This window comes from Salminus brasiliensis, chromosome 1 (genome assembly GCF_030463535.1).
Source record: "Salminus brasiliensis chromosome 1, fSalBra1.hap2, whole genome shotgun sequence".
Lineage (NCBI taxonomy): Eukaryota > Metazoa > Chordata > Actinopteri > Characiformes > Bryconidae > Salminus > Salminus brasiliensis.
In genome coordinates, this window is record NC_132878.1 from 88,817,855 (window position 1) to 88,842,660 (window position 24,806).

At 40.8% G+C, this 24,806-nt stretch overlaps 1 protein-coding gene across 4 annotated transcripts in view; it reads right to left on the reverse strand.

Annotated features, from left to right (window-relative positions):
- The window catches only part of oxr1a (oxidation resistance 1a), a 278,911-nt gene that overhangs the window by 56,122 nt on the left and 197,983 nt on the right, over positions 1-24,806 (reverse strand). For all 4 annotated transcript variants that reach the window (XM_072692289.1, XM_072692287.1, XM_072692288.1 and 1 more), the window contains one exon: positions 16,023-16,108. In XM_072692289.1, the coding sequence (XP_072548390.1) occupies positions 16,023-16,108 (86 nt within the window). The remainder of the gene's footprint in view (positions 1-16,022; positions 16,109-24,806) is intronic.

Below are 24,806 nucleotides of genomic sequence, written 5' to 3' on the forward strand. Positions count from 1 at the left end.
GATTGAGGTAGCAGGTAGCAACAGCAGGAAGTATTGATTCGAGGCCAAGTACCGGTTCTGCTTTACTGTCGGTGAGGAGTTAGGTGAGTTCTCCTCATGTCTATGCCGGGTTCCTCTCGGGTCCTCAACCTCGTCCCACAGGTGGCCCCTAGTTGCCTTTCCGCTGGTGGAATGTGAATCACCTGGTTGAATATTTGTTTATTTGCTATATCAAGGATAAACAAGGCTTCCTTTCTTGTTGAATGCACTGTGTTTTTACCTGATGGGCATGGTTTAGATCAGTAAACTCCTATTATTGTTTTTTTCTGTGTTTTCTTCATGTGTACATGGGGTTCCGCTGGATGCTGCGGTTTCCTCCCACCTCCTATAAATGCATTCATCATGGGTGAACTGTGAATATGTCACTACCTTGCGCCTCATGATTTAGCACTTTAAACCCCACTCAATACACTGATCAGCCACAACAGTGAAAAAACATAGGCTTCATCTGTCAAGGGGTGGGATATATCAGGCAGCAAGTGAACAGTCAGTTCCTGAAGTTGATATTTAAAGCAGTAAAAATGGTCAAGCGTAAGAATCTGAGACACTTTGACAAGAGCCAACTTGTCATGGCTAGACAACTGGAAGCATCAGAGCATCTCCAAAACACCAGGCATGTCCTAAAAGGTCAGTAGCCACCAAAGTTGGTCCAGGAAAGAACAACTGGTGGACTGGCAACAGGGTCATGGGCACCTAAGGCTCATTAATGCAATCTATGAACTTATAGGATTTAAAGCTTAAAGGATCTGCTGCTATCATCATGGTGCTGGATACCACAAGACGCCCTCAGAGGTCAGCAGCATAAAGGAGATCTACTAAATATTAGGCAGGTGAAGCTACTGTTACGGCTGATCTGTGTATATGAAGTGCTATTAATGTTAAATTAAGTGGTGGCCTAAGAATATCACAAAATCGTGAGTGTATGTTCACAAAGCAAATCTTATAACTGTAACGCCTTTTTTAATTGATGTAGAAGGATGCAGATTTTTTTAGTGGGAAGAAATAAGCTACTTCCTAATAATAAATTCATCAGCAGAACACAAGCACCAATCTACTGAGAATTCATTAATATTAATGTAAAGATTCTGTCTAGCTGAATATTTGTTCAACTGCCATGTAAAGGATATACAAGGCTTCCTTGCTTGTTGGATGCACTGTGTTTTTATTTGAAAGAACATGGTTTGGATCAGGTAATAAACAACATATCCCACCTTGCTGTAGGTGCTGTAACACCTTGCTGTAACACAGGTCACATGACAACAACAGCAGCAGCCATAAATAACTTTACAATAATATATGAACAAGGAGTAGCTAGCTGGGTATTTCAGAGCTACCCCTGTACTTGTATTTGCATGGGGGCTTCAGAGTTGTGCAACTGTTGGCCCTATCATTAGGAGGGAATTCAATCCCTGGCATTGCCACATCCATGCCTGGGAGCCCAGGAGAGCACAACTGGTCTCACTCTCTCGGGGTGAGTGGGATGGCCCTCTATCTCCCCCATAAATTAGCACGATGATAGTCAACAGCATCTGGACTAATGTGTCTCGGACATCAGTCTCTCATCAGTGGTAGTGATAGGGTTAGCTGGGGACAAGAAGTGGCTAAACAGGGTAGGGTGGGTGGTCTCAAGGTAAATCTTAAGGAATATCTGTCTAATTGTGAAATTCCTAGAAAAAAGTATGTTCTACTTGATCTTGTTTGGTTAAAAAAAAATAAAAAAAAATAAAAATAAAAAAATTTATATATATATATATATATATATATATATATATATATATATATATATATCAGCCTAAAAACCCTAAAAAAAGGAACCCTGTGAAACTCCACAGAATGTCATAAATGACCAAAATTGGACCATATAATGGTTTCTGCATTAGAACTACTTAGGACTAAGTTAATACAACTAGGGTTAAATGTGTTAGGTAAAGAGCTTCAATTAAAAACAGCTCATTTTAAAACTTAATAAAAATATCGGATCAGTATCGGTATCAGTATCGGTATCAGTATCGGTATCGGCTGATCCTCAAGGCTTCAGCATCATTAAAGAAAAAGTTGTATGGCGCCATCTGTAGAGCATAGCTGTGCGGTTTCCCCCGATGTATTGCATCGTTGTTGATGACAAGCATGTTTGCTTTCATGTTTTGGAGAACGGCTACTCATGATTAGCATCTGAACGGCTGGTGGAGTCTCTGAGTACCCGCGAGAAAAATGCCACACTCGCCTGTCAAAGTGATCAACCGCAGCGGGTCTCAGCCACGCTCTAACAGCTGCTGACTCACAATACACAAACAGCAGTGTGAAAGGAAAAACATGAGCTCTCTGTATGCACATACACACACACTCACACACACACACTCATACACATGCACATACATAGCCCAAAACCATCTCACGCAGCCTAGCAGTACACATTAAAGGAACGGCTCACCGAAAAATTCATTTACTGAATTTTCAGTAATTTCACATAATTTCACATAATTCAGGTTTCAGTGGTGCTGCTATTACTCTGCTTAGCTTTGCAATGTTTAAACTTGTCCAGTTTTATAGAGAACAGCTTGTCTGAATCAAGTTGTTTTTGCCACGATTTCACAAATTGACCAACAGTCTGCTAATTAAAGCCTCACTAAAGTTATTACAGTTTTAGGGTGTGCATTATCTTTCGCACAGATATTGATACTGTATTGATAGAGGCACCTAAAATGGTAATTTTTACACATAGAGAACACAGTTACCATGAGACGCAACATGTTGGTGTTGTGGGGTCATTTACGCTTAAGAAAACAGCAGCAAAAGCAGCCAGTGCAAAATCTGTAACATCAGTATTTCAAATGGGGTTGACCTGAAAACATAAGGGTATTAAGAATATTTTGGAACACTGCTGTGAGGCTTTGATTGTATTCAGTGACAAGAGTGTTAGTAAGGTCAAGTTATTGGATGATCACCACCACCCACCTCATCCTCAACTCACCAACTCACCCCAAAAGTTCACCCCATCATTCCAGAGAACACCGTTCCACAGCTCCACAGCAGATCACTGCCCACACCTCCTATAATTCGGTGACTTTCTTCTTTACACATTTTCTAATACAGTCCCACAAGCTCTTTCTGGTGCTCATTACTAGTGTATATTTTTTACAACATACACTATATGGGCAAAAGTAGTGGGCTCACTCATTGTTCCTTCTGAAATCAAGGGTATTAAAAAGGTTTTGTAGCACTGCTGTGAAGATCTGATTGCATTCAGCAACAAGTAGGTTAGTGCGGTCAGGATGCTGCATGATCACCACTCCACCTAATCCTAACTCTCCAACTCACCCCAGAAGTATTGGATGTAACACCACCATTCCAAAGATTACAGCTCCACTTACAGCTCCAGAGGGTCCTATTCTGTTGGCACAACTGTGTCATTAGAAGGGGTGTCCATAAACACTTGGGCATACAGTGTATCTCAGCTTAAAAAGTCTGGCTCAGAACACAGGGTCAGCCATGCCCTGGCCCCCCTTGGAGAAGCTTAACTGCCTTTCTCAAGGGCCCTACAGTCTAACCCTGCACTCTAACCACTGAGCCACCACTGCCCTGATGTTAATTGGTATGGCAAAACCATCAATTACTTCTTAGCCATATTTGCCTTGTAGCTCCAGTGTATTACTAAAGGTTGACCTATGAAACTTTGGACACTACGCATGTCTTTTCTGACTGACTGCCAAAGGGGAGAGAGGAAAATTGTGTCCAGCTGATTTAAAGCAGGAAGGAGAAGACGAAGGGACAATCTCCAATCAACATGGGGCATGAAGAGCGCCATCGCACTGGAAATAATACTCCAGCGGATGGTGTAATCAAGCAGAATGTCAAATCAGAGGAGAAGGAGCACTCCGGAGGCTCCTAGCGCACACGGCCAAGCTTTAGCTGTTTCTGCATGACAGTTGCCATAGTGACATTGCCGTTACTAGCCTCATGGTATGTGGTGCCTAACTGTGCCGCTGATCACTTACAGGCCTAATTTTAGCTCTGCGGTCGCACCGAGATGTGACATTCTGTCCTTCAGACAACACAGGGAAAAGACAGAGAGGAAGAGCTGGGGAGAGAGAGAGAGAGAGAGAGAGAGAGACACAGCGCCGACTCCCTGCCTAAGCCCTGGTACTACATATTCACTGCCAAAGACACTAGACACCCTGTTCCACAGAGCAAAACGAATACACAGGACCGCTTCCTCCGCGCTAAGAGAAGGTCTAGTGTGCGCTGAGGTTTGAGAAGCAGAAGGAAGTTGGACCGGGTAACACTGTCCACAACACCTCGACCAAAACCTCAAGACTCAACAACACATGAAGAGGAACCACTATCCCGTTGTAGATGAGGCGCTACACAGCAGTCAAAAAGAATCTCGCAATGCTTGTTTTCGTAATGATGTCGGACCCACACCAAGAAATCTAATCAACAAGCAAACGAATGAGTGTCTATCAGTAGTTTATAGGTCCTTCTCCTTCTTCTTCATGCATTTCTCAACATAGTCCCACAAGGTTGGACTAACTATCTATACTGTCCAGGAAAGGCTTTCTACTAGATGTTGGAGCCTTGCTGTGTTGGATGAGGTAAGAATATTGGATCAGCACCACCCAAACTCATCCCCAACTCATCCCAAAAGTACTGCATGGAGCACCATCCATCATACCAGAGAACACCGCTCTTCCACTGCTCCACAGCTCAATGCTTTATGCTTATAGGTTCATGTTTATCTGCTCCAAAGAGTCCTATTCTATTGGCAGTACTTCTCTCCACAGACTACATGCTGTGTGTGTGCATTTGCACATCTGTGTCAGCAATGGGGGCCTTAAAGTAGCTGAATGCATTCATTCGAAGGGGTGTCCACAAACATTTGAACATATAGCCTACATTTTCACGACTCATATGGTTTGTAGATGTACAGTAATCATGGCAACAAAGTGTTGGTAATATTTAAAAAATATATATATATTTATCAAGAATCAGTCTGTCGATATCAGAAGACTTGAGGAAACCTACACAGTGTTTTTGTATTTCCCTCAAGTACATCTTACATTAATCATATAGGTTATGTCCCAAACCACACACTAAAGAGTGTGTAGTAAGTGAGGTGCATAAGTGTGTGGTTTGGGCGAGAGTTTTGCAACAACACTCGTTTGCCTTTCATAAAGCAAAAAATCCGTCTGATGGAAACGAGCTGCTGGCCATCTTGCATTGTCATTTTCTTGTGGTTCTCGGCCAGAAAATAAGAGAGTTGCCCTTTAAACATATCCAGAACAGCTGCTAAACATCAGTACATTTGTACATAGTGAGCAATTATTTTGACTGCCAGTGTGCATTATCTCAGAGCCTGTCTGCCCAGCCTGGTCCTCTAAATGAGTTATGACTACAGTAGCCTCACCTAAAAAGAGTGTAATCATGTGTTTTAGTCCTTCATTTTCAAAATGACAATCGTTAATATTAAAATAACTGAGAATTATTAAGAAAATAACTAGTGCTTTGCCATCAGCGGCCAGAGTGTAAAAGAGCACAGTTGGCCATGCTTTCTCCAAGTGAGTAGGTGGCGCTGTCTCTCCCCTCATCACTCTTATGCGATGTTGGCCAGCACAGGCATCTGTTAGCTGGTGTGGTGGAGCTGGGGACATGGGGCTTTCCTTCGAGCGTGTCGGCTGCCTGGCAATGGTGCACTGGTAGGAGTTCGAAAACAGACGGTGGATGGCTTTGCATGTATCGGACGAGGCATGCCGTAAGTCCTTACCCTCCTAGCGTCGGGAGCATTGCAAGTGCTACGGGGAGTTACGAACAAGTGGGTTAATACCAAACTGTGAGAAAATAAAAATTGACCAAACAAATAGAAAACAGCTAAATAAATAAATAATTTGCATGTAAGAGGATTTATTAAATGTAAAGCACCCCAGAGTCTGGTCTGTATGTAAATCACTCATTCATTTAAATTCAAAAGAGGGGTGTGAGGTGGGGTGGCGCTGTTAGTACTCAAATAGCTTTTGGAGCTTAGCACCAATGACACTGTGTGTTGCCTAAATTGTTTTACTATATTTAGGGTTTTCAGAACATTTTATTCAAGGCTTTTAAGTAATTTTTTCAAGGCTTTACTTTGTCTTTTCTCTGCCAGGGCAGGCCAGGGATTGGTTATTACATCAAACTGTAGCTCATCTCTCTGTATCCCAGCATTGCTGAATGGCCCCCTCTCGCAAAAATATTGATCACCTCTGTTACTTGGATTGCTTTTCTCCTTGCTTTCTGTGTTGGTGGCCTAACACCAGCAATGAATTGCACATAATCTACTGGGCTTACTTCATCAAAAACAAGAGAACTTCGTTCATTCTATCTGGAGTGAAATGAGGAGCTCCATAAACGTTTTCCCTCTAAGGTAAAACTATAGGGCAGAACTACTAAACAGTGACATTTTCTTTAGTAGGCTGTGAATTCCCTCATACATTTATGTTATAAGCTATTAGTGGGTACAGATCCATAGGAATCAGCTAATATATCATTTATAGTTGAGGGGTTTATTAAAGAACCATAAAAAAGGCTCATTGCCATTTGGCCAAAGACAGTAAAATGAGTTGATTGAATTGTACAGAAGCTTCCAAGGTTATTATTTTGCTGAATTCGTTTGATTACAGATGTGTGTCCTTGCTGGTTCTACAAAAGCATAATAGTGAACTTTCTCCATTTATAGACAATGTGTGTAATCCAGATCTTTAACAATGACTCTGTAGGCTTTCCCAAATTCATATTTCTCTACAGTACGTCTTCCAAGACGTGTTTTTTGACCTGAGGCATGTGTGTGCCTTTATCTACTGGGTAAAGCACCTGTGAAACCCATACTTTTTATAACTCATCTCAGAAGAAATGAACACAGAGGTTCACTTACTTTTTCTAGCCTGCACTGTGGCTGTTTACTCAGTGTGCTCAGTATTCTCAAGCTGTTCTTTCCTGCTATGGTTAACATGTGGTGCAGGAATGTTAGCATTTAAGGCCCAAACAAGTGCTTTCCAACTATAGGGCAGAACTACTAAACAGTGACATTTTCTTTAGTAGGCTGTGAATTCCCTTATATATTTATGTTATGAGCTATTAGTGGGTACAGATTCATTGGAATCAGCTAATATATCATTTATAGTTAAGGGGTTTATTAAAGAACCACAAACAAGGCTCAGCTCATTGCCATTTGGCCAAAGACAGTAAAATGAGTTGATTGAATTGTACAGAAGCTTCCAAGGTTATTATTTTTGCTGAATTCGTTTGATTACAGATGTGTGTCCTTGCTTGTTCTACAAAAGCATAATAGTTTCTGTACCGTACTGGACGCAGAGCAGCGCAGTGTGTGAAACAGCTTTGTATTTATAGCTTTTAATAGCTTTTTTATGCAGAACCAATGGTGCATAGAGTCCTTTAACACTCGTCAAATATCTTACACAGCAAATTTGACCTTGCACTATGTTGCATATATATCGCTGTTGATGCAAGTCCACTGGTGGTTGGGTGCTGGTGCCTACCCTCTGGGACAGCCTTGTTCCGCTGTAAAACCCTCCTAATTTTGCTGCGATCCTTCTAACCCCTTTCCCATGTATTGAGATACCTGTTCCGACTGGTCTGTCCCGGTACTGCCAGACATGGCTCTTCACTACCCTGCTGCCCGATGCGATGCTGTCCCGCTCTGTATCTTCACACTGATTCATTCTCGCCTCACTGCATAGCTGTGTACAGCTCTTAATTCACTATTTTTTTGTTAAAATTTTTATTCTTGTTGTTTTGTCCTTTGTTGTGCTTTCCAGTGCCGAACAGAGGAGGCCAGGTTACCCTTTTGAGTCTTGGTTTCTTTCATTGTTTCTTCCTCTTGATGTTTTGATTGAGTTTTTATGCCACTGTCGTTCTTGAATTGCTCAAAAGAGGCTATGGATCTCTGTGAGGTGCTTTGTGACACCATTTGTTATATAAATATATACATATTTTTAGATATAATATCTTAATGATTTATTATATATTATAAATGTATGATATATTTGTTATATCGCTATATAAATACATCTGAATTGACTTCACAGTGCAGGCTAGAAAAAGTAAGTGATTGCCCTTTAGCGGCAAACTTAAGATGGGTTGCAATGTTTTTCTTTGTGGTGTCCTTTTATGAACACCTCGTCTGTAGAGGCCTGTAAGGTCTTCCAGGCTTGCCTGTTGCGCTCTTGGGCTGACCTTAACGCCCACTGCTAGGAAGAGTAGCAACAATAATGAACTTTCTCCATTTGTAGACAATGTGTGTAACCCAGATCTTTAACAATGCCTCTGTAGGCTTTCCCAAATTCATATTTCTCTACAATACGTCTTCCAAGACATGATTTTTTGAGCCTGAGGCATGTGTGTGCCTTTATCCAATGGGTAAAGCACCTGTGAAACCCACAATTTTAATCTCATCTCAGAAGAAATGAACACAGAGGTTCACTTACTTTTTCTAGCCTGCACTGTGGCTGTTTACTCAGTGTGCTTAGTATTCTCAAGCTGCTCTTTCCTGCGATGATTAACGTGTGGTGTAGGAATGTTAGCATTTGAGGCCCAAACAAGTGCTTTCCGATGTTAGACTTCAACTGTGTCCTCTGTGCTCAGAGAGAGAAACCATTTAACGGCCAATTACAAACACACACCTGCACAAAGCAAAACCTACTTCACTTTAACAAATTAGCTGATAAAAGACCTTAAAAAGCTGTTCGGCAAGTGCCAATGTAACACATTCAGTGTCTCAGGCTCCACAGCGCACGAGTACCTACACCTGTGGGTCGATTTCCCCTAATCAAGCACCATAATATACTCCACATTTCCTGTGCGCACACTGCTATGTGCTCTCTGTCTTTGGTTTCCTCGTCTGTGTTCTCCATCTATTTTGTTCCTTTTTACATTTAACTTTGAGTCATAGCATAGTCAAAGCTTAGCCTGACCCCAGCCATGTCCTTTGTTTCTTACTAGTTCTGAGGCCTAGTTTGTGTTTAGCCCTAGTTTTCTAGTCTCATTCCTTACAGCTGCCTGTTCTGATGTTCTACAATGACCAGCAAATGCACCTGCAGATGAGATACTGGTAGACACACTATATATCCAAATGTTTATGGACGTCCCTTCTAATGAATGCATTCAGCTACTTGTCGTTGTACCCATGGCTGACACAGATGTGCAAATGCACACACACAGATTGTCTAGCCCCTGTAGAGAAGAATTGCCCATACAGCAGATCTCTGTGGAACAGATAAACAGGAAGCTTGGTACCATGCCTAATGCAAAACATCTGTGTTAGTAATGGGTGCAACTGATACTATTGGCACCATGCCTAATGCCAGGTGTGAGTTAGAGGGGTATGAAGCCCCCCAGCATTGAGCTGTGGAGCAGTAGAACTACATTCTCTGGAATGATGGTTGGTGCTCCATCCAATACTTTTGGGATGAGTTGGGGAGTTGAGGATGAGGTGGGATGGTGATCATCCAACATCCTGAACTCACTAACGCTCTTGTCGTTGAATGCGTTCAAATCCTCCCAGCAATGTTCCAGAAGCTAGTAGATGTCCTTTTCTGGACAGTAGAGAAAGTTACTCCAACAAAATAGGAAAAGCTCTTTTTTTAATACCCTTGATTTCAATATACACTATGAATGAGCAGGTGTCCCAATACTTTTGTCCATATTGTGTATATGTATTTTAATATATTTTATTGTAGGATAGTATTTTATCATAGTTAATGGTGGTTTTATAGTTTTGTTTTCTGCTGTTCGCTTAAAGGAGAGGTTAGTTAGATCTACTTCCACCAGTCAGAGACATTTTTATCATATTTATCATTTATCAGTTCATACCACATTATAACATGCACCCCTAGTAGCTATTAGAATTTCATTATTTGTCTTCAAATAAAATCATAAAATAATAATTCTAATATTATCAATAAATTCAACAGCCTGATCAACCATGCTATTTTATATCTATATATGCTAGTTTTTATTTTTTATTATTTGCTAAGGCTAATTTCCATATACATTTAGCGCAGGGCAGATGTAAATTTTGATGCCTGGTTCTTTAAAAGTTGGAAAAAAGAATGCTTGGTGAAGTGCAGTTACCGTCTCCAAGGCCACCCTGAAACACGCTCTTTATAAAAAAGAGAAGAAAAAAAAACAAGCACTTAGTCAAGGTAATGTTTAAGGCGCCCACTCTAAGAGTCATTATTGTGGAGGACCGGCTGTGTTAATGGTTAGCCTGAGTAGCGCTCGCTGGTGCTGAAGGAAGGCAGAGGGTGACGGATGCGGCAGACAGGCGAGAACATTCTCGTGAGACACATTGAGGCTGATTAGCTGGTCCCCACCAACACAAGCACCTGGCGTACCTCAGAGGAGTCAGCATGGCTCCGTGCCATCTGCGTATGAGAAGGATTGGACAGTTTCAAATGTTTCTAAAAATATGTTGCATAAAAACAGTTGTAGCAGCCTGTGTGTTGTCCGTACGTTTGTACTTTAACATTTTATTTTTTTATTAAACAGTATTGATAGTGTAACAACAGCAAAAGCAGAAGCAAGTGATGATGAACAGTTTGAAAAAAGTTCTGGACAGTAGAGAACGTTATATAACTTTATATACGTTATATAACTTTTTTAATACCCTTGATTTCAATATACACTATGAATGAGCAAGTGTCCCAATACTTTCGTCCATATTGTGTATATGTATTTTAATATTTTTTATAGTAGGATAGTATTTTATCATAGTTAACGGTGGTCTGTACTTTTGTGTCCGTACTTTTGTACTTTTACATTTTATTATTAATTTTTTTTTATTAAACAGTACCGAAGGGGAAACAACAGCAAAAACAGAAGCAAGTGATTTTGAGGACGAACAGTTTGGAGAAAGCTCTGGACAGTAGAGAAAATTACTCAAAAACAAAAATAGGATACGTTCTAAGCTCTAAACAGTTTGCACCCTGCTAACTGCTCCAAGAATAAACTTCCATTACTTCGTAGCTTTAGTGGGAATTTACCTTGAAGCCTGTCTGAACTTCAGACACTAAACATGTCTTGGCTGATCAAATATGTTTGAGCAAGAGGAAAAATGTGTGATTTTTAACCAACTTACAGGGGTATACAGTGCTGTGTAAACATCTTAGGCTAATAGATGGCATATTAAGGAACTTAAATTAAGGAATTTAAAACTAAAATGAGCTAGAATGAGCAAACCATTGAAAGACGTAACCATTTACAATCATTTTTAATGTTATTTCAATGCCCACCCCACTAGACAGGACTCCCCCATCACCCAATGCTTCCAGTACTGGCAGAGAGAAATCTAGCACATGCTAGATAAAGGAGAAAACACCTAAATGCCAAATCTCATGTTACATTAGTTAACAGACTGGCTAACATTGTGCTGAGGGATGGGGAGCGGTGAAGCCATTCTAGCCCCCGGAGAGCGCAAGGTCAATTAATGGGGTCAATCTGGGACTCCTGGGATGACTGGAAAAAATCAGTAGCTATCAAAGCTGCAATCTCCTATAGATTGGCCCAACAATTAAGACGACTCACCACTTGGGAGCCCTGTTACAAAATTTTCATTGATAAAGCAAATAGCATTGATTATCTCATAACAGCAGCATATATCAGAATCTGGGATATTCACTTATATGGACAAAAGTATTGGGACACCTTCAAGAGTATTTAAATAAAATGTTTATCCTGCTTTTGTTGGAGTAACTGTCTCTACTGTCCAGGGAGGAAGACGTCCTACTAGATTTTGGAGCACTGCTGCGATAATTTGATTACCTCATCCCTGACTCGCCAACTAAAGTATCGGATGAAGTACCATCACTCTAGAGAGCACAGTTCCACTGTGATACTTCTCTACAGGAACTACACAAGCTGTGTGTGCATCTGTGTCAGCAACGGGTGCAACATTAGAATGGGTGTCCACAAACATTTGGACAGTTGGTTCTTATAGCTATAGTTCTTATAGACGTGTTGGATGTTGGAGAAATGAGCAGGTGTAAAGACCAGAGTGATTTCGACATGGGTCAGATCATTATGACCAGACTGGGTCAGAGCATTACGGAAATGGCAAGGCTTATGAGGCTCCTGGTCAGTGGCCGTTAGTATGTACTGAAAAGGGACAAACTCTCAGGAAGATGTAAGTGGATGAGGCCCGCTGTTTTGGAACGGTTTGAGAAACATGAGGAAAGGTTCCAAGGTGTTGTCCTGGCCTTCAACTTTCCCAGATCTCAGTATCTGTGGGATGTGCCTGAACAACAACTCTGATCTGCAGGAACTCCACCTCACAACTTACAGGACATGTTAAGTTCTGCTGCTAATGTCTTGGTACCAGGCACCGCAGGACACCTTCTGAGGTCTTATAGGGCCCATGCCTCAGCAGGTTGGAGCTGTTGCGGTGGCATGCTGAGAACCAACAGGTAAAGGTAAAGGTGCACGTATTTGTCACTGTACAGTGTACACAAATGTGTCCTCCGCATTTAACCCATCTGGTAGTGAACACACACTCACACACACACACATGTGTTAGGGGCAGTGAGTACACACACACCCAGAGCGGTGGGCAGCCATCTCCAGCGCCCGGGGAGCAGAGAGGGTAAAGGGCCTTGCTCAAGGGCCCAACAGTGGCAGCTTGCCGAGCCCGGGAATCGAACCCACAACCCTGTTATCGATATCCCGGCGCTCTAACCGCTGAGCCACCACTGCCCCTCAACAGCGTATGGCAAGTAATAAGGTGTTGGTTCAATGGGTATTTATCCACTTATGTTTCAAGGAATGATCATACCTACCTATACCTAATTGTGGTTGCAGACCTTGTGCGGGATTCATACATCTACAGTTGTAAACCCACATTTATATATATGTATATTTTGTTAAGGGACAAGACCTACGTATCCTATGAATAACATTAGCAAGTGATCTACAACCTTCCAGCATGTGCTAATGATTTCTGATAATGTGATAATGAGTCTGCAAGGCAGAATAATAAAAAAAAATCTTAAAATCTATCCAGCCGTCTCTTCTGAGGTTACAAAACCTAGGCTATGTTCCTCTCTGTGCCTGAAGCCGAGCTGCCAGACAGCTAGCACTTATCCAGTTGCTGCTGGAACCTCTGGTGTATCCTTCTATTGTGTGCCTACAACCTTCTCTCTCCTTCCCTGGAGTCTAAACACCATTTTAATTGGTTATGGGTGAGCCGATGGGTGGACCTTGTTGAACCGGGCCGCTCTATCAGTGGCTAAGCAGAGGGGTTGCAGAATTGGAGCGCTCCTCTTCTCTTCTCCTCCCTCCCTTTCCTTCAATCTCTCTTGAGAGAAAGATTGCTTTCTCTGATAAGAGAGCGAGGCTTGCCTCTTTTCCGGCCAACGAAAGATTACAAACTTATCGGTGGCGACGCTAATGAAGAAACGAAACTGGAGATAAGGGTTAGAGATAAGATGGGGCGGGAGGAGGGTTTACATTCGCTGGAAACGTTTTGGTAGACTGACACACATCAATGTTCGGGCTGCCCTAAAGTGTTAGATAGTCAAAAACAGAAGTCACAGTTAAACACAGTAATAGCAGTCATCCTGAAATTACCCTGCAGTTGTATCCATGTTTACAGACAACAGTGTGTCATACAGTGTCAGAAACCACATAGGCTGTTAGTCTGTTTGAGATTTCTTCATGACTCAAGGCAGGAGAAATATTTAATAATATGATGATATGATATGATACTATGATATTCAATACACGCTATTTTGGTATCAGGGACATTATCAAGTACCGTCCATACATTTCAGATACTGTTTCAACAGAACAGCTCCCACTACGCTGTCACACTGTGATCCCGTTTTGCCTGATGTTTATACAGCTGTTTTAGCATGCTGTTAATCGGCCATCCTTTCACACTCAATGTGCTATCTAGCACACCAAAGTTCTACCATCCAGGCATCTAGAATAATCCAATTAAAAGACTAGAAGCCCTTGCTACTAGATCTGCTGTGAGAATGTGACGACCACCAGACCATCAGTGAGGTCAGGTTGGATGATTAGTTCTGGAATCCAAATGCCACTCCAACTCATCCCAGGTTGGGGATGAGGTAGTGTTGTGCTCATCCAACAGCCTGACTTCACTAATGCTTTTGGTGCTGAATGCAATCAAATCCTCACAGCAATGCTCTAAGATATCTAGTAGAAGGCCTTCCACGGACAGTGGAGACATTTAATCCAACAAGAGCAGGATAAACTCTTTATTGTTTCCATTCATTTCAGAAGAAACAATGAACGGATGTCCCAATACTTTTGTCTATACATGTATATATATATATATATATATATATATATATATATATATTCCATTATCAGGTATCAGTATCGGGCCAATATCAGCAGGTGTTAATTCTGTATCATTGCATCCCTACAACTTCTTCCCGAGGTCCACAATTCCCACAAGCTTGGTCACAGTGCCCAAGCTGATGCTGGCAAAGCTCCTCCCCCTCCCTCCCTCCCAGCTCTCAGTCCCCCTACCTCTCTCGCCCCTTTGACAGATCCCTCATCACAGCTCTTGCACTTGTTGTCACGCGCCAGTGAGAGAAACAACAGACCCTGTCGATCACTCTTAGCCAAAAGTGATGGACGGGGTGGAAGAGGTGGAGGGACAGGTGGGGGTGCTGGGGGGTTGTAGGAATGTTGTTGGCATGGTTAGGGGTGGTGGGGGCATGGAGTGACGCCTGGGGGCTGAGGGTCACAGGAGAACAACCTCAGAAAGATGCTGGAGGACCCGGTGACCCGTGGCAACCGGGGAGCGTGGCACAGATGGCCCTTTCTGGTGCTTCCTGGTGCCTGTTATGAATTGGGTCGGGTTCCAATCTGTGGCTCAGCGATAGTCCTGGCCGGCAGGGCCAGTCAGCGGCCGTCTCAGCCGGCCTGCAGTTATCTGGGAAAGCTGCCTGTCTGCAGCTGGAAATTTGAGGGTCATTTCAAGAACATGACAAGGCAGAGTGAGCTTTCAGCTCTGCTTTCCAGCTCGCTCTCTCCTGTGCTCTCTCTCTCTCTCTCTCTCTCTCTCTCTCTCTCTCTGTCCATTCTTCTCCTTTACATCTCTATCTCTCCTCTATCTCCCTTTAGCTGAGTCTCTCTCCACCATGCTTCACACTCACTGTCTCTCACTCTTTCTCCAGCTCTCGCTTTTCCCCTGGGTTTAGTCTCTCTCTCTCTCTCCTCTGTGTCTTGCTCTCTTTCTATCTAGCTCTGTCTCTCACTCTATCTCTCTCTTTTCTCCTTTTCCCTCTCTAACCCTCCCTCTCTTGCTCAGTCTCTTTCCACCATGCCTCTCTCTCTCTTTCTCCCCTGCTGTGCGTATGTCTCTCGCTCACTTCTGCTCTCTCTCTCTCACGTCACACGGACGCCAAATCAATAGGAATGCAAACACCGACGGAAGGTCATTTGTGAATACTGGCAGTGTGCGGGTTGATAAGCACTTGTGCACAAATGCATTCTTTCACACAAACACACACACACACACACACACACATATACATACATGGTGGGAAAATGGTGGGAAGGGCAATGTAAACAAACACACACGTTTTAAAAGGGCTGTATCTCTCTCTCTCCCTCTCTTTCTCTCTCTCTGACTCGCTCTTCCTCTTTTTCCAGTCAATCATTCACAGTCAGAAGCTTGCTTACTCGTCCCCAGCAAAGCAACACAGACCCAGCTGACCAGCAACAAAGCTCTGGTTGTTGACGTCCCACCTTTCAGCCCCATCGTTCACGGACCGCATGCTCACATGTGCCTGCTGTAAACAAGGCAGGAGAACGTCCGATCACAACAACGTCGCACATGCCCCTCAACGATAGCAGCAGCATCCTGACGGGGAAGTCCACCAACCCGCCGCCGAGCCCAGAGACTCGGACACGTCCGGACATATGCGCACGCGAAACGGGATGGAATGAATGCAGGGTCTACTTACAGAATACTCGATGGTCCCCTTGGGTCGCTGGAAGGACATGCGGCGGCCGGCGTCCTTCTTGTCGGGGGTCTTCTTCTGGCCCGTATCTGAAAGCAGACGAGGCAAGGTTCTCATTACGTTCATCCTCCTCCTCTCAGCTTGTCAGAAGCTGCCGCTTTACCCAGCCTCGTGGCTAGACAGCTCATTCGTCAACGGCCGGGGCGAACGGCTCCTGCCAGCCAAGCTAGAGCGCTGCGAGCCGATCCTCTCTCGCCCCTCTCTCTCTCTCTCTCTCTCTTTCTCCTCTCCCTGACTCTCACTCCCTCTCGCTCTCGTTTGCTCGCTCTCACCCCCTCCTTCTCCCCCTTCTCCCTCCCATCCCCGTTCTCCCTCTCTCTCACTTGCTGTCTCTCTCATGGTCTCTCTCTCTCTCTCTCTTTCTCGCTCTCTCTCGCCGCACACCACAATGACAGCGTCTTCACCTTGCTTCTCCCTCCTGCTGTTTCTGTCTCGCGGACTCAAGACACCTTAACCTCCATTAAGGGTGACCAGAAGACCAGTGTGTGTGTGTGTGTGTGTGTGTGTGTGTGTAAATGTGTGTCAGTGCTACACTGATATATTCAGTATATATTACTAATTGGGAAGGGTATATATGTAGCTCCTAGGTGGACATGTGGGTAGATATGGGCATGTGTACGTGGGTGGGCTGATGGAACGCTGTGTTAGAGGAGGTACTTGACGTGTTCCGCTATCCCCCTACTCAGTATGCAGCGGGCCAGAGGCTAACAGGTTCCTCACTCACTTGAGTTTGTGTGACAAAAGCGAGGCTCAGCTGTAGAGCCATGAGTCATACGGCAGCCCTGCTATTTCTGGGGCTCTGGATGCTGATCAGGAGACAGAAACCGCGAATGCTGGAAGCCTGCTCGCCTTTGATCGCCCCTCTGTGAGCAAAACATGTCTAAATTGGAACACTTGGGGCTCGTATAACCGATCGCTTTAACACGATGCCGGGGTATTTGCTGATCCTCAGGTAATACTTCCAAAGGGATCCTGTATTTAGAATACATTACACATACATTCATAATGCATTACTTGGCATATGTAATAACTTGCTTGCCATGGACCTGCATAACTGCTCATAAGGAGTTATAGTTACACGAGCAGCATTTTATTAAAACTTCATCAAGTGCACTATAATATTATAATATTATATGTAAAACCATAGGGCATTATGCCTGATCACTGCAGACTAAAGATGCCATTATGCAATATTAGTGAAATACTCTTGCTTTACTTATGAGCAATTATTATGGATTATGTATGCCATATTCAAAATTATTAATGCATTCATACAGGATTTATAGGAAGTGCGAACAGTCCTCCCAAGGGAGTAACACTGATACTTACCATACAAGTACCTGCAAGAGGTGGGAATCGCTGCAGGCCCTACAGTATGATAAATATATCATGATGTGATGCAAATATTCTAATATCCAATTATTCCTGTGAATTAATTGACAAACAGTAGCTGTAAATAAAGAAAGGATTGAAATATGTCTAGAGGTACAAAAAACATTTCATATAATATTCTATATTATTATTTTTGAAGTCACGTGAACTGGATTTATGTGAGTGAGAGCTAAAGATCGTTTGGTTTTAGTGAGCTAAAGCTAAATCTTGTTTTTTAGTGAGCTAAAGCTAAAGCTTGGTTTTAGTGAGCTAAAGCTAAAGCTTGTTTTTAGTGAGCTAAAACTAAAGCTTGGTTTTTAGTGAGCTAAAGCTAAAGCTTAGTTTTTAGTGAGCTAAAGCTAAAGCTTGGTTTTAGTGAGCTAAAGCTAAATCTTGGTTTTAGTGAGCTAAAGCTAAAGCTTGGTTTTAGTGAGCTAAAGCTAAAGCTTGGTTTTTAGTGAGCTAAAGCTAAAGCTTGGTTTTTAGTGAGCTAAAGCTAAAGCTTGGTTTTTAGTGAGCTAAAGCTAAAGCTTGGTTTCAGTGAGCTAAAGCTAAAGCTTGGTTTTAGTGAGCTAAAGCTAAATCTTGGTTTTTAGTGAGCTAAAGCTAAAGCTTGGTTTCAGTGAGCTAAAGCTAAAGCTTGGTTTTAGTGAGCTAAAGCTAAAGCTTGGTTTTAGTGAGCTAAAGCTAAAGCTTGGTTTCAGTGAGCTAAAGCTAAAGCTTGGTTTTAGTGAGCTAAAGCTAAAGCTTGGTTTTAGTGAGCTAAAGCTAAAGCTTGGTTTTAGTGAGCTAAAGCTAAATCTTGGTTTTTAGTGAGCTAAAGCTAAAGCTTGGTTTTAGTGAGCTAAAGCTAAAGCTTGGTTTCAGTGAGCTAAAGCTAAAGCTTGGTTTTAGTGAGCTAAAGCTAAATCTTGGTTTTTAGTGAGCTAAAGCTAAAGCTTGGTTTTAGTGAGCTAAAGCTAAATCTTGGTTTTAGTGAGCTAAAGCTAAAGCTTGGTTTTAGTGAGCTAAAGCTAAAGCTTGGTTTTTAGTGAGCTAAAGCTAAAGCTTGGTTTTAGTGAGCTAAAGCTAAAGCTTGGTTTTTAGTGAGCTAAAGCTAAATCTTGGTTTTAGTGAGCTAAAGCTAAAGCTTGGTTTTAGTGAGCTAAAGCTAAAGCTTGGTTTTTAGTGAGCTAAAGCTAAATCTTGTTTTTTAGTGAGCTAAAGCTAAAGCTTAGTTTTTAGTGAGCTAAAGCTAAAGCTTGGTTTTTAGTGAGCTAAAGCTAAAGCTTAGTTTTTAGTGAGCTAAAGCTAAAGCTTGGTTTTTAGTGAGCTAAAGCTAAAGCTTAGTTTTTAGTGAGCTAAAGCTAAAGCTTGGTTTTTAGTGAGCTAAAGCTAAAGCTTAGTTTTTAGTGAGCTAAAGCTAAAGCTTGGTTTTTAGTGAGCTAAAGCTAAAGCTTAGTTTTTAGTGAGCTAAAGCTAAAGCTTGGTTTTTAGTGAGCTAAAGCTAAAGCTTGGTTTTTAGTGAGCTAAAGCTAAAGCTTGGTTTTTAGTGAGCTAAAGCTAAATCTTGTTTTTTAGTGAGCTAAAGCTAAAGCTTAGTTTTTAGTGAGCTAAAGCTAAAGCTTGGTTTTTAGTGAGCTAAAGCTAAAGCTTAGTTTTTAGTGAGCTAAAGCTAAAGCTTGGTTTTTAGTGAGCTAAAGCTAAAGCTTAGTTTTTAGTGAGCTAAAGCTAAAGCTTGGTTTTTAGTGAGCTAAAGCTAAAGCTTAGTTTTTAGTGAGCTAAAGCTAAAGCTTGGTTTTTAGTGAGCTAAAGCTAAAGCTTGGTTTTTAGTGAGCTAAAGCTAAAGCTTGGTTTTTAGTGAGCTAAAGCTAAAGCTTAGTTTTTAGTGAGCTAAAGCTAAAGCTTGGTTTTTAGTGAGCTAAAGCTAAAGCTTAGTTTTTAGTGAGCTAAAGCTAAAGCTTGGTTTTTAGTGAGCTAAAGCTAAAGCTTAGTTTTTAGTGAGCTAAAGCTAAAGCTTGGTTTTTAGTGAGCTAAAGCTAAAGCTTGGTTTTTAGTGAGCTAAAGCTAAAGCTTAGTTTTTAGTGAGCTAAAGCTAAAGCTTGGTTTTTAGTGAGCTAAAGCTAAAGCTTGTTTTCAGTGAGCTAAAGCTAAAGCTTGGTTTTTAGTGAGCTAAAGCTAAAGCTTGGTTTTTAGTGAGCTAAAGCTAAAGCTTGGTTTTTAGTGAGCTAAAGCTAAAGCTTGGTTTTTAGTGAGCTAAAGCTAAAGCTTGGTTTTTAGTGAGCTAAAGCTAAAGCTTGGTTTTAGTGAGCTAAAGCTAAAGCTTGGTTTTCAGTGAGCTAAAGCTAAAGCTTGGTTTTTAGTGAGCTAAAGCTAAAGCTTGGTTTTTAGTGAGCTAAAACTAAAGCTTGGTTTTTAGTGAGCTAAAACTAAAGCTTGGTTTTTAGTGAGCTAAAGCTAAAGCTTGGTTTTAGTGAGCTAAAGCTAAAGCTTGGTTTTTAGTGAGCTAAAGCTAAAGCTTGGTTTTTAGTGAGCTAAAACTAAAGCTTGGTTTTTAGTGAGCTAAAGCTAAAGCTTGGTTTTAGTGAGCTAAAGCTAAAGCTTGTTTTTTAGTGAGCTAAAGCTAAAGCTTGGTTTTTAGTGAGCTAAAGCTAAATCTTGGTTTTAGTGAGCTAAAGCTAAAGCTTGTTTTTCAGTGAGCTAAAGCTAAAGCTTGGTTTTTAGTGAGCTAAAGCTAAAGCTTGGTTTTCAGTGAGCTAAAGCTAAAGCTTGGTTTTTAGTGAGCTAAAGCTAAAGCTTGGTTTTTAGTGAGCTAAAGCTAAATCTTGTTTTCAGTGAGCTAAAGCTAAATCTTGTTTTCAGTGAGCTAAAGCTAAAGCTTGGTTTTTAGTGAGCTAAAGCTAAAGCTTGGTTTTTAGTGAGCTAAAACTAAAGCTTGGTTTTTAGTGAGCTAAAACTAAAGCTTGGTTTTTAGTGAGCTAAAGCTTGGTTTTAGTGAGCTAAAGCTAAAGCTTGTTTTTAGTGAGCTAAAGCTAAAGCTTGTTTTTTAGTGAGCTAAAGCTAAAGCTTGGTTTTCAGTGAGCTAAAGCTAAAGCTTGGTTTCAGTGAGCTAAAGCTAAAGCTTGGTTTTTAGTGAGCTAAAGCTAAAGCTTGGTTTTCAGTGAGCTAAAGCTAAAGCTTGGTTTTTAGTGAGCTAAAGCTAAAGCTTGGTTTTCAGTGAGCTAAAGCTAAAGCTTGGTTTTTAGTGAGCTAAAGCTAAAGCTTGGTTTTTAGTGAGCTAAAGCTAAAGCTTGGTTTTAGTGAGCTAAAGCTAAAGCTTGTTTTTCAGTGAGCTAAAGCTAAAGCTTGGTTTTTAGTGAGCTAAAGCTAAAGCTTGGTTTTCAGTGAGCTAAAGCTAAAGCTTGGTTTTTAGTGAGCTAAAGCTAAAGCTTGGTTTTTAGTGAGCTAAAGCTAAATCTTGTTTTCAGTGAGCTAAAGCTAAAGCTTGGTTTTTAGTGAGCTAAAGCTAAAGCTTGGTTTTTAGTGAGCTAAAACTAAAGCTTGGTTTTTAGTGAGCTAAAACTAAAGCTTGGTTTTTAGTGAGCTAAAGCTAAAGCTTGGTTTTTAGTGAGCTAAAGCTAAAGCTTGGTTTTAGTGAGCTAAAGCTAAAGCTTGGTTTTAGTGAGCTAAAGCTAAAGCTTGGTTTTTAGTGAGCTAAAGCTAAATCTTGGTTCTTAGTGAGCTAAAGCTAAAGCTTGGTTTTAGTGAGCTAAAACTAAAGCTTGGTTTTTAGTGAGCTAAAGCTAAAGCTTGGTTTTTAGTGAGCTAAAGCTAAAGCTTGGTTCTTAGTGAGCTAAAGCTAAAGCTTGGTTTTAGTGAGCTAAAGCTAAAGCTTGTTTTTAGTGAGCTAAAGCTAAAGCTTGGTTTTTAGTGAGCTAAAGCTAAAGCTTGGTTTTTAGTGAGCTAAAGCTAAATCTTGGTTTTTAGTGAGCTAAAGCTAAAGCTTGGTTTTTAGTGAGCTAAAGCTAAAGCTTGTTTTTAGTGAGCTAAAGCTAAAGCTTGGTTTTTAAAGCTAAAGCTTGTTTTTAGTGAGCTAAAGCTAAAGCTTGGTTTTTAGTGAGCTAAAGCTAAAGCTTAGTTTTTAGTGAGCTAAAGCTAAAGCTTGGTTTTTAGTGAGCTAAAGCTAAAGCTTGTTTTTAGTGAGCTAAAGCTAAAGCTTGGTTTTTAGTGAGCTAAAGCTAAATCTTGGTTTTTAGTGAGCTAAAGCTAAATCTTGGTTTTTAGTGAGCTAAAGCTAAAGCTTGGTTTTAGTGAGCTAAAACTAAAGCTTGTTTTTAGTGAGCTAAAGCTAAATCTTGGTTTTTAGTGAGCTAAAGCTAAAGCTTGGTTCTTAGTGAGCTAAAACTAAAGCTTGGTTTTAGTGAGCTAAAGCTAAATCTTGGTTTTTAGTGAGCTAAAGCTAAAGCTTGGTTCTTAGTGAGCTAAAGCTAAAGCTTGGTTTTAGTGAGCTAAAACTAAAGCTTGGTTTTTAGTGAGCTAAAGCTAAAGCTTGGTTTTTAGTGAGCTAAAGCTAAAGCTTGGTTCTTAGTGAGCTAAAGCTAAAGCTTGGTTTTAGTGAGCTAAAGCTAAAGCTTGGTTTTAGTGAGCTAAAGCTAAAGCTTGGTTTTTAGTGAGCTAAAGCTAAAGCTTGGTTTTTAGTGAGCTAAAGCTAAATCTTGGTTTTTAGTGAGCTAAAGCTAAAGCTTGGTTTTTAGTGAGCTAAAGCTAAAGCTTGGTTTTTAGTGAGCTAAAGCTAAAGCTTGGTTTTAGTGAGCTAAAGCTAAAGCTTGGTTTTCAGTGAGCTAAAGCTAAAGCTTGGTTTTTAGTGAGCTAAAGCTAAAGCTTGGTTTTTAGTGAGCTAAAACTAAAGCTTGGTTTTTAGTGAGCTAAAACTAAAGCTTGGTTTTTAGTGAGCTAAAGCTAAAGCTTGGTTTTAGTGAGCTAAAGCTAAAGCTTGGTTTTTAGTGAGCTAAAGCTAAAGCTTGGTTTTTAGTGAGCTAAAACTAAAGCTTGGTTTTTAGTGAGCTAAAGCTAAAGCTTGGTTTTAGTGAGCTAAAGCTAAAGCTTGTTTTTTAGTGAGCTAAAGCTAAAGCTTGGTTTTTAGTGAGCTAAAGCTAAATCTTGGTTTTAGTGAGCTAAAGCTAAAGCTTGTTTTTCAGTGAGCTAAAGCTAAAGCTTGGTTTTTAGTGAGCTAAAGCTAAAGCTTGGTTTTCAGTGAGCTAAAGCTAAAGCTTGGTTTTTAGTGAGCTAAAGCTAAAGCTTGGTTTTTAGTGAGCTAAAGCTAAATCTTGTTTTCAGTGAGCTAAAGCTAAATCTTGTTTTCAGTGAGCTAAAGCTAAAGCTTGGTTTTTAGTGAGCTAAAGCTAAAGCTTGGTTTTTAGTGAGCTAAAACTAAAGCTTGGTTTTTAGTGAGCTAAAACTAAAGCTTGGTTTTTAGTGAGCTAAAGCTTGGTTTTAGTGAGCTAAAGCTAAAGCTTGTTTTTAGTGAGCTAAAGCTAAAGCTTGTTTTTTAGTGAGCTAAAGCTAAAGCTTGGTTTTCAGTGAGCTAAAGCTAAAGCTTGGTTTCAGTGAGCTAAAGCTAAAGCTTGGTTTTTAGTGAGCTAAAGCTAAAGCTTGGTTTTCAGTGAGCTAAAGCTAAAGCTTGGTTTTTAGTGAGCTAAAGCTAAAGCTTGGTTTTCAGTGAGCTAAAGCTAAAGCTTGGTTTTTAGTGAGCTAAAGCTAAAGCTTGGTTTTTAGTGAGCTAAAGCTAAAGCTTGGTTTTAGTGAGCTAAAGCTAAAGCTTGTTTTTCAGTGAGCTAAAGCTAAAGCTTGGTTTTTAGTGAGCTAAAGCTAAAGCTTGGTTTTCAGTGAGCTAAAGCTAAAGCTTGGTTTTTAGTGAGCTAAAGCTAAAGCTTGGTTTTTAGTGAGCTAAAGCTAAATCTTGTTTTCAGTGAGCTAAAGCTAAAGCTTGGTTTTTAGTGAGCTAAAGCTAAAGCTTGGTTTTTAGTGAGCTAAAACTAAAGCTTGGTTTTTAGTGAGCTAAAACTAAAGCTTGGTTTTTAGTGAGCTAAAGCTAAAGCTTGGTTTTTAGTGAGCTAAAGCTAAAGCTTGGTTTTAGTGAGCTAAAGCTAAAGCTTGGTTTTAGTGAGCTAAAGCTAAAGCTTGGTTTTTAGTGAGCTAAAGCTAAATCTTGGTTCTTAGTGAGCTAAAGCTAAAGCTTGGTTTTAGTGAGCTAAAACTAAAGCTTGGTTTTTAGTGAGCTAAAGCTAAAGCTTGGTTTTTAGTGAGCTAAAGCTAAATCTTGGTTTTTAGTGAGCTAAAGCTAAAGCTTGGTTTTAGTGAGCTAAAACTAAAGCTTGTTTTTAGTGAGCTAAAGCTAAATCTTGGTTTTTAGTGAGCTAAAGCTAAAGCTTGGTTCTTAGTGAGCTAAAACTAAAGCTTGGTTTTAGTGAGCTAAAGCTAAATCTTGGTTTTTAGTGAGCTAAAGCTAAAGCTTGGTTCTTAGTGAGCTAAAGCTAAAGCTTGGTTTTAGTGAGCTAAAACTAAAGCTTGGTTTTTAGTGAGCTAAAGCTAAAGCTTGGTTTTTAGTGAGCTAAAGCTAAAGCTTGGTTCTTAGTGAGCTAAAGCTAAAGCTTGGTTTTAGTGAGCTAAAGCTAAAGCTTGGTTTTAGTGAGCTAAAGCTAAAGCTTGGTTTTTAGTGAGCTAAAGCTAAAGCTTGGTTCTTAGTGAGCTAAAACTAAAGCTTGGTTTTAGTGAGCTAAAGCTAAATCTTGGTTTTTAGTGAGCTAAAGCTAAAGCTTGGTTCTTAGTGAGCTAAAGCTAAAGCTTGGTTTTAGTGAGCTAAAACTAAAGCTTGGTTTTTAGTGAGCTAAAGCTAAAGCTTGGTTTTTAGTGAGCTAAAGCTAAAGCTTGGTTCTTAGTGAGCTAAAGCTAAAGCTTGGTTTTAGTGAGCTAAAGCTAAAGCTTGGTTTTAGTGAGCTAAAGCTAAAGCTTGGTTTTTAGTGAGCTAAAGCTAAAGCTTGGTTTTTAGTGAGCTAAAGCTAAATCTTGGTTTTTAGTGAGCTAAAGCTAAAGCTTGGTTTTTAGTGAGCTAAAGCTAAAGCTTGGTTTTTAGTGAGCTAAAGCTAAAGCTTGGTTTTAGTGAGCTAAAGCTAAAGCTTGGTTTTCAGTGAGCTAAAGCTAAAGCTTGGTTTTTAGTGAGCTAAAGCTAAAGCTTGGTTTTTAGTGAGCTAAAACTAAAGCTTGGTTTTTAGTGAGCTAAAACTAAAGCTTGGTTTTTAGTGAGCTAAAGCTAAAGCTTGGTTTTAGTGAGCTAAAGCTAAAGCTTGGTTTTTAGTGAGCTAAAGCTAAAGCTTGGTTTTTAGTGAGCTAAAACTAAAG